This window comes from Centroberyx affinis, unplaced genomic scaffold, assembly GCF_046629955.1.
Source record: "Centroberyx affinis isolate AG114_WGS23_722 - 3 ecotype Tasmania unplaced genomic scaffold, CSIRO-AGI_Caff_v1 ptg006557l_1, whole genome shotgun sequence".
NCBI lineage: Eukaryota > Metazoa > Chordata > Actinopteri > Beryciformes > Berycidae > Centroberyx > Centroberyx affinis.
Window position 1 is genome coordinate 30001 of NW_027283319.1, and position 10839 is coordinate 40839.

Here is a 10839-nt window from a genome sequence, read left to right on the forward strand (position 1 = left end):
ACTTTTGAGAACCATAGACATTATTATAAATCCCTGTAGGCATATTATAGAGATATTACAGTGCAGGGACACACTGTGAGGCCCTATAGGAATATTATAGAGATAAATAGGAGAAAAAATACATACCATAAAATAGACAATAATTCATCACAAACTCACTGTTGAGGAGATAAATATACTATAATGTACAATAAAGCCACTATAAACTCATCATTTCAAACCACAGACACACACTATATCCCTATAGTAATATTATAGAGATATTATAGGAATGTTACAGCTTTATTATAATGCTAAATAGGAGATAATATACCACAATGTACAATAATATCACTATAAACTCATTATTGAAAACCACAGACACAATACAGAATAATGTTGGAATATTATAGAGATATTATAGGAATGTTGTAAGGTTTAATATAGCCTAGTGATAAATAGGAGATAAATATACTAGAATGTACATTATGGACTCTATAGAACCAAAGACATTACAAATAATATTATAGAGATATTATAGAAATGTTATAGGTTTTTTATGGTGATAAATATGAGATAAATATACCATAATATACATTAAGGTCTCTATAAGCTCACTATCTCACTATTGAGAATGATAGACAGACTATCGGTCCCTACAGGAATATTATCGAGGTATTATCGGAATGTTTCGGTAATATTATCGATGCTGCTCGGGCTCCATTTTACACTTCAGACCGACCGGCTGCCGCTGCTGCCCCGGTAAACCGCTACTGAGCCGGGGGAGGAGAGCGGGTCAGCCCGGGAAACACACCGGGGACACACACACACACACACACACACACACACACACACACACACACACACACACACAGAGGGAGGCTGGCGGTGAATCTACATCCTCCTCTGGCTGCCATTTTACAAAAACACATCCTCTCCTCCATCCCGACCCGCTCCATCGCCACACACACACGCGCGCACGCGCGGGCGCGCACACACCGCTCACTGTGTTTCGCCATGAAATCACGAGCAGAACAGACGGAATATTCACATTATTGTATTCAGCGGGCTGTTTTCGGGCCGCACACCAAACCTGGACCTCCTCCTGAAAACAGCCAGTGATGCCGCAACACAGCGCAGATCGATAACACACCGACATCACTGCAAAATGAGCCCGGCTAGTGAATTTAGAGCAGTATTATATGAGTATTATATGAGTATTATATGAGTATTATAGGAGTATTATAGGGGTATTATAGGAGTATTATAGGGGTATTACAGGGATGTTACGGTGTTTTTGCGGCAGGTTGATCTCAGCGAGCGGAAAAACGGAGGCAGCTTCATGTCTCCGATTTCCCCAAAAATATTCATCGATAAAAACACAATATCTGTCGCGCTTTGGCTGTTTTAAGGTGATTTTCAGCAGATTTTTCGGTTATTTTCAGGTTATTTTACATCTCCGTGTTTTCCTCCCTGTGCGCCCTGATATGGCCCGACAGGGAAAACAGGATAACACTGACTGAAAGCCAAACACACACACACACACACACACACACATATAGAAACACACACACCGACAGCGACATACCATAATAATCAGATATTAGCGATTTACAGAAAATAAAGTGATAATAGTGTTTGTGTTCATACCTGGTTTACAACGTCCATCCTGCCGCCTGGTCGAGAGGAGAGGAGGAGATGGAGAGGAGGAGGAGGAGGGGGAGAGGGGGGTGGGGGGGCGCACACACACACACACACACACACACACACACACACACACACACACACACACACACACACACACACACACACGCAAAGGCACACACAGAGAGATAAATGGGATGCGTGTTTCTATGTGCTTGTTATTTATTTTTTATTAATTTTAATTAATTTGCATTTAGATGCTCTGGTGAGACTGTTCATCTAATATTCATGAAATGAACTGAAATGATAGAGAGACAGAGAGAGAGACACAGAGAGACACAGAGAGAGAAAGAGAGAGAGAGAGAGAGAGAGAGAGAGAGAGAGAGATACACTGTATTAAAAACACTATTGTACAGTTTCCTCACGCAGCTGTGTTTAAATATTCAGCCACACAGCTCATCTAATATTCATAATATTAAAGCAGATTGAACTGAAATAGAAAGACGCTAGTAATAATAATAATATAATGACATATATTAAATATAATTACTACACTGAATACTGTTATTCTATTGTATTTAGATGCTTTGGCAACATGAAATACAGCAGATTGAACTGAGAGAGAGAGAGAGAGAGAGAGAGAGAGAGAGAGAGAGGCGGGGGAGGGGGAGAAGCAGCTATTGCGTCATCGTGGTTGTAGGATGGAGCTGACGCGTGGTGATGATGATGATGATGATGATGATGAAGATGATGATACTTATGATGATGATACTGATGAAGAAGATGAAGATGGGATGTTTTCTGTTTTCTGTATTCAGAAAAGACAGTGGAATTAATTAAATCCAGCAGCTGAATTAAATTGTATTATTATTAAATGTTTCTATAAAATATTTCCATATTTTCTATATTTCTATATAATATTTACTGATATTTAATGATTTTCTGTTGCATTCCCAGCAGTCATCTGAACTCAACTGAAGGAAAAAGAATGAGAGGTTAATTATGATTCATTATTATGTTAAATATTAATTATGATGAAATCTAAAATAACAAAAGTTTACTGAATAAACAATAGATCAATACATTAAACTCTGATTTAACAGGAGAGAGAAAAGGTGATGAATTATGAAAAAGAAAGAGAGAGAGACAGAGAGAATACAGAGAGATAGAAAGAGAGAGAGAGACAGAGAGAGAGAATACACAGAGAGAGAGACAATATCAGTTAAAGTATATCAAAGAGAGAGAGAGAGAGAGAGAGAGAGAGGGAGAGAGAGAGACAGAGAGAGAGAATACACAGAGAGAGGGACAATATCAATTAAAGTATATCAAAGAGAGAGAAAGAGAGAGAGAGAATACAGAGAGAGAGAGTGAGACGGAGAGAGAGAGAGGCAGAGAGAGAGAGAGAGAGAGAGAGAATACACAGAGAGAGAGACAATATCAGTTAAAGTACATCAGCAAGAGAGAGAGAGAGACAGAGAGAGAGAGACAGAGAGAGAGACGATATCAGTTTAAGTATATCAGAGAGAGAGAGAGAGAGAGAGAGAGAATACACAGAGAGAGGGACAATATCATTAAAGTATATCAAAGAGAGAGAAAGAGAGAGAGAGAGACAAAGAGAGAATACAGAGAGAGAGAGAGTGAGACAGAGAGAGAGAGAGAGAGAGAGAGAGGGAGCATCATCCGATCCGTTTCCTATCGATCAGTTCTCCATCAGGTGAGGGAAGCTGAGGAGATGGGAGGGAGGCGGTTTCCATGGAGACCAAGCTGGTAGCATCCCTCCTGACTGACGACAGACAGGCAGACAAATAGGAAGTTACAGTCCTGCTCCATCCAGTAGTTTGTTGTGTTTTTCTTCTTGGTGGATATCCGGCCAATCACAGACGAGGTGATGTCACCTCCAGATGTTTCCAGCAGCTCCAGTGGAGTCTGACATGAGAAAATGTTTCAGGATGTAAAACCTCAGCGGTAAACATCAGGTTTTGGTGTCAGTCCCTCAGAATCAAAGAGCGAGGGCTTCTTTCTAGAGCCGCCATTTTGCACCGAGAGACGTTCAACAATCATACAGGGAGAGATCCATCAGAGAAGAGGAGAGAGACCAGTTTCTCCACCACAGGAGCAGGAGAGAGACCAGCATGCACTGCAGGAGCAGGAGAGAGACCAAAATGCACTGCAGCAGAGAGACAGGCCGGGGTTTGAGGAAGAGGAGTCTCTCACTGGAAACTCTCGATCTCTTGCTCTTACTAACACTATCATTATCGCTTTCTCCACTAACATGTAAAACCCAACTGGATTTAACAAGTTCAGGAGAGGAGGTTGTTGAAAGGCATTCTGGGAAACTTAGTAAATCACTCACTGCAGTAGAAGCAGGCGAGGCGGGCAGAGGGAAAAAACTAAATGACAACAGAGAAGGATCTGGGTGGATTTTTCCTTTAGATCCACTTCAGTCAGAAGGACAGACTGAGTGGAAACAGAGAAGAAGAAGGCAAGGCAAGTTTATTTCTATAGCACATTTCAGCAACAAGGCAATTCAAAGTGCTTTACATAAAACATTAAAAGCATCGAGACAAAATGAAAAGGATAAAATTCATATAAAAGACCAAGAAAAATAAAGAGAATAAAAACAAAAAAAATAGGCTAAAATAGAATAAAGGTGTAAAATACAAGAATAAAGGTTACAGTGCAGTGTGAGAGATGAATAGTTATTTGATTTAATAAAAGTGTGTGCTGTTCTTCCTTGGCTCCAAAAACAATTACTTCAGTTTTATCTTTGTTTAATTGAAGAAAATTCTGACACATCCAGTCATTGATTTGTTCAATGCACTTACTCAGCGTTTGTATGGTATTATAATCCCCTGGTGATATGGTTATGTAAATTTGTGTGTCATCTGCATAAGTATGGTAACATATTTTGTTGTTTTCCATAATCTGAGCCAGTGGAAGCATGTAGATGTTGAATAGAAGAGGCCCCAGAATGGAGCCTTGGGGAACTCCACATGTCATTTTTGTCTGTTCAGATGTGTAATTACTGATAGACACAAAGTAGTCCCTATCCTTTAAATAGGATTCAAACCAATTTAGTACTGTGCCGGAAAGTCCCACCCAGTTTTCCAGTCGGTCCAGTAATATGTTGTGATCGAATGCAGCACTGAGATCCAGTAATACTAAGACTGAAATTCTGCCACTGTCTGTGTTTAAGTGGATGTCACTGAAGACCATAACAAGGGCGGTCTCAGTGCTGTGGTCGAAATCCTGACTGGAAGACATCAAAACGAAGAGAACAAGAAGAGGTTTGTCTGCAGTGCTTCAGTCTGATGAGTCAGTCAGCTCTGTCGCCCACACAGAGTCTGCTCACAGGAAGCAACAGATGAAACTGTAATGAAGTGAAGCTGCTGGCTGAACTGCTGGAAGTACTGTATGTCATCATGTGATTTATATTGTGAATTTAAAGAGAACTTTAAGTTTGAAAAGTATCTATCCTGAAAACAGGGGGTATGGCCAGGCGAGTTTCTAATAGCAGCATTCCCAAAATAACAGGAAGACACAAAGGTCTGGAAAGAAATAAAATGTTTTGTAATTTATGTAAGGACAACTGTCTGGGGGATGAATATCACGTTTTGTTTGAATGTAAAAACACAAGCATTGTTGAGAATAGAAAGAAGTACCTGCCAAAATACTTTGTAAACCATCCGTCTATGTTTAAACTTATTTTATTATTGCAGACAGATAAACCAAGCATAGTATGTAAACTGGGTGCATTTCTGAGTAATGTTCTGCCTCTCTTTAAACTGTGCTAAAGATCTATTCTGGTTGTTTACCATTGTACTGCTTTTTTGTTCTATGTTTGTACTCCATACCACAATGTGTGGTCTAGAGTAAATAAAATCTGAATCTGAATCTGAATCTGAAAAAGCCTTAAAGCTCAGTGTGACTCTGTGTAGTCTCTTCCATGATAAAACCCCAGAATCAGTGATTCTGTGATCTGTTGCTCCGGTAGAGGAGACTGGAGAACTGAACAGTCTCAAAATCACTTCTAGCACATAAAGGAACGCCGACAAAGCAGATTCTGACAATATATAATAAAAAAAAACTAGTCCTGCTGCTGAATTGTTTTGATGTGAATCTCTTTCTTTGTTTATTAAACCTTTCAGTCTGAACAAGTGGAACACCGAGATCCGATCAGAGGAAACTTATGCCGATTGAACGAAGAAAATAAAATGTTTACCAATAATAAAAAAATTGTGGAAGACAGGGACTTTGACAAAGCAGATTCTGACACAGAGGTGGGGACTCGAGTCACAGTTTGAATTGTTTGAGACTTGACTTGACTTGGGTTCTGGTGACTTGGGACTTGACTTGGGAATGTGAGCAAATGGGTCAGTCTATACAATGGTAAAGGCAGAGGTGTGATAGTGTGGCTGATTTTACACGCAACTGTGGTGACAGCCTATGTGGCCGTACCCATCGTCTATGGTAGGTTATTCATTTGTGATTTTGAAGAGATTATTTTGTGGGAGGTAGTCTAGTCTTGTTTATTTGTATAGCCCCTTATCACAAGCATGTCTCAAAGGGCTTTACATAGCATCATATACAGTATATGTCATATACACTCACTGGCCGCTTTATTAGGTACACCTATCTAGTGCCGGCTGGTCATCTGTTGCTATAGTCCATTTATCATAAGGGACAACATTATTATTATTGGCACATTTGTGGCCTTTCTGTTAGCTTGAACGAGTCTGCCCATTCTCCTCTGACCTCTGTCATTAACAAGGTGTTTTCTGCCACAGGACTGCCGCTCACTGGATGTTTTCTGTTTATTGCACCATTCTCAGTAAACTCTAGAGATTGTAATGCGTGAAAATCCCAGGAGGACAGCTGTTTCTAAGATGCTGGAACCAATCAGACTACGATCAAAGTCACTTAGAACACGCATCTTGTCCATTCTAATGTTTGGTCAAACAAAAACACTAAACCACCAAGTCTGCATGCTTGACTCGCTGCCACAAAATTCGCTATTTGGAGAAGCAGGTTATTTGTGTTAACGAGCAGGTGTACCTAATAAAGTGGCCGGTGAGTGTACATACTACATCACATATATATATCTACACACATCATACAGGTTACATACTTCATATACATACTACACATCATTTTTACTAGATTACCCGGTATATACATTATATACAATACTACACAAACACAGCATATGTTTGGACTGTGGGAGGAACCCAGAGGAAACCCATGCAAACACGGAAAGGACCGGGGTAGAGATTCGAACCCACGACCTTCTTGCTGTGAGGCGACAGAACTAACCACTGAGCCATCGTGGGTGCCATGCCATTGTTCCGACGGCCCGTTATTCCAAAACCACGATAGTCCGAAAACTCCACGCCTGGCTCCATCCACAGCGGTGGCTTCTGACAGCCTTGACCGTAAGCTTGCTCTAACCCTGACCTCAGTGACCCCAAGCCTCAACCCAACCACCTCCGGGATAACGGGCTGTCGGACAAATGGGCTTTCGGTCCAATGGGAGGACATTTTCAGCACAGTTGGGTTTTTGTAATAATGGGCCGTCCCCCACCGTGCCGCCCCAAGTGAAGGTACCAAGTGAAGGCCCAGGTCCACAACGCACGGTTCGCCACTGGAATTTGGAACACCACAGGAAACCAAAACATGCGAGCAGGAACACGGACTCCAGAGTGCCGGTCATGGGACAGGAGAAGTAACCGGACGGAGAGAACTGATGCAGCGGGAAAACAGATCGGTAGTTAAGGAAAGACGGCGAGGAGTCGGATCGAACGCTCGGAGTCTGAAGGCCTCTGATGAGAAATGACAGCTGAGTGCAGAGAGCAGGAGGATCCTGTCAGCAGTTTGGAAGAGAAGCTGATTCCACTGAGGTGAAGCTTTATGGTGGGCAGTGGTGGAGAGTAACTAAGTACATTTACTCAAGTACTGTACTTAAGTACAATTTTGAGGTACTTGTACTTTACTTGAGTATTTCCATTTTATGTTACTTTGTACTTATACTCCACTACATTTTAGAGGGAAATATTGTACTTTTTACTCCATTACATTTATTTCACAGCTATAGTTACTAGTTACTTTTCAGATCAATATTTCATATTTAAAACATTTATCATCTTTATAAAATAACTATAAAATAGCATTGTTATAGATTAGACTACCCAAAAGTATAGCTAAATTGTAAGATTAGCTTCACGTTGACAACTTTAAAATGCTGCTTACATGTACATGTATGTCAATAAATCAGTATTAATATTCCAATAATTTATGAAAAATATAACTCTCTAAATGGGGACAGTTTGCATAATGAGTACGTTTACTTTGATAATCTAAGTACATTTTGCTTCCAATACTTATGTACTTTTACTTAAGTAAGATTTTGAATGCAGGACTTTTACTTGTAATGGAGTATCTTTACATTGTTGTATTGATACTTTTACTGAAGTAAAAGATCTCAGTACTTCTTCCACCACTGATGGTGGGTATTCTGATAGACATTGATAGAGGAGAGTAGGAGATGAAGCTAGTTCGCTTGACGAGGTCGGAGGAGATGGAATCGGTTGTGAGAAGAGCGGTAGGAGTTCAGGTCCAACATGAAGAGAGGGGCTGGGGCCATGCTGCTGATGATGGCGAGGTGGGAAGCGTTGAGGTCGGCTACAGAAGGGTTTAAATGTTGAATATTGTGGCTGAAAATGGTGGAATTGGATTTGGATCTCTCTCTGCATGTGGGGCTGAGAAACGAGAAAGAGAATCAGCAATGGAGTTTGAATAACCTGCATGGGATGTAACTGACAAGCAGGGAAGGCGGCACATGAATAAAAGTATTTTCATAAAAGTATATTCTATGAAAATACAGTATGCTGGTGACACTAGGTGATTGTAGTTTGGTATTAGTGGCTGTTTGCTGATTCCCAGCTGGAGGTCGCATCACTACATGACTAACAGTCTCTCATACAGAGAAACATGAAGAGGAAGAGGAGGAGGAGGAGGAGGAGGAGATGTGGGCCAGGCGTTCCCCTCAGCGAGCCGCAGGCAGACGGACAGATGTGAGGACTCCAGTCCAGATGTTCAGCCTCTAATTAGTTTCTCTCTAACCTTTATCCATCCAGAGAAGGTTGGGCCGAGCGTTCGTTCCCTTCTTACCTCGGTTTCCCCCGGGTGAGATCAGCAGAGGAAGATCAGGGCAGCCAGGTGAGAGGAGAGGACGACTCACACGTCTGTTTTTTAAAATCTGAAAACTCCCTCTGCTCCTCTTCACTGTCTCATCTCTTCAGTCTGTGACGTTCAACACATTCAGCAGTTATTTAGTGATGAAGTGTCATTTACAGTTTAGGTCAGGGTTCCCCAATTAGTTTTCCCCAAGGGCCAAATTATGTCAAGCATGCCAAGCCAAGGGCCAAAACGTCTGGGGTTTTTTTCCATTGCGCCAACAAAAATTGTTTTATGTGCAGATGTTGTTGTTGCTGCTATTACCATTATTATTATTATTATTATTATTATTATTATTATGGTTACTTGATATGGAAGAAAATAGGCTGACAAGAAAGATATTTATATGGGATAAACAAATGACTGGCTCTTGGTCAAGAGATGTGTGCACATTGTTCTATAGCTACGGGTTTGGCGAGGTATTTCTTAATAACGAAAAGCTCAACATTTGTATGTTCAGAGAATCTGTGTTTACTCAGTATAAGGAGCAATGGGCTGGTGATATATGGACTAAACCAAAATTCTGTATATTTTGGATGATAAAATATGAATATGGTACTGAAAATTATGTTGTATATAATTTATCTAAAAAGCAAAGAGCCTTATGTGCCCAGCTGAGATCTGGTATTTTACCACTTACATTGAAACTGGGCGGTTTGTCAGTCTGGAAGAAGAAAAGTGGATTTGTTCAATGTGTTTGACTGATATAGAAAATGAGTTTCACTTCACTTCTATTTCCGTTTTTACTGGGAACTGCGCAATACTTTGTTTAGTAAGATAAAAACAGATATTGATTTTGTAAATATGGATGATGCTCAAAGACTGAGTTGGCTGTTCACTTATGAAACATTTAGATTAGCTAGTGAGCTGGAGAAAGCCTGGGAGATGAGAAAAAAAACTCTTTATCAAGATAAACTGTAAGTTTGTAGCAGTTCTTTTCAGTGTATTATTCATTTGAAATCTATCATTTCAAATATGTTATTTGAAAGAATATAGTAGTACTTTGTAATATGGTAATTTATTTTATTTATTTATTTATTTTTTGCTTATATGTATCACTGGAAGATGTATGTTTTGTAAAATGGTGTGTCCTGTAATCCCATGTGGGATGGGCCAGATGTTTGGCATGACATGGAAATAAAAATAAACTAAGTAACTAACTATTATTATTATTATTATTATTAGTATCAGTAGTGGTAGTAGTAGTAGTAGTAGTAGTAGTGGTAGTGGTAGTAGTAGTAGTAGTGGTAGTAGTAGTAGTAGTAGTAGTGGTAGTGGTGGTAGTGGTAGTAGTAATAATTTAGGTCTGATAATCTCAAAGCCTGTGTTGAGGGTCACACAAGAAAAAAAATCACTCTTGAAACAAGAGATGGACTTGAAACAAAATAAGTCCAAAACCAACCATTTAATTATTTTACTTTTTACTTCACAGTGCCTCAGTGTTGAACAATAATTTCTTACACAAGAGATGAACTTTAGCCAGATTTCATCAAGATTATTGAAAAATATTACAGACTGAAATGTTGCAGCAGAAGTTGAGTTTATTGGCCAGAATGACTCAACATTTGTACTAGATAGATATAATAGAGTACTAGTCTCTGGCCATGCATCTCACTCTCACTTACACACACACACACGCACGCACGCACGCCCACACGCACGCGCACACACACGCACGCGCGCACACACACGCACGCACGCACACGCGCGCGCACACACACACACACTGTAAACCTGGTAGTCTTCTCCACCAATTCTCTTCCACCCTCATTCATTTCCCCATATGACCACAAGGTGTCGCCTTGTAGCTGTTTGTAGACAGGAAGACAGATAGAGACAGAGAGAGATTTTCAGTTTGTGACTTTTAAAATATGAGGTTAAATACCACAATAACACAACAACACATTATTATTAGTTTGACACTTTTAAAATATGTGCTTACCAAATAATGTCAGGCTATAAATACCAAATAGTATTATTTGC

General features: G+C 40.1%; 1 protein-coding gene across 1 annotated transcript in view; it reads right to left on the reverse strand.

Annotated features, from left to right (window-relative positions):
• The window catches only part of sypa (synaptophysin a), a 22664-nt gene extending 21017 nt beyond the window's left edge, over positions 1-1647 (reverse strand). The window contains exon 1 of the mRNA XM_071512822.1: positions 1630-1647. Within this exon, the coding sequence (XP_071368923.1) occupies positions 1630-1647 (18 nt within the window). The remainder of the gene's footprint in view (positions 1-1629) is intronic.
• Positions 1648-10839: the final 9192 nt, after the last annotated feature.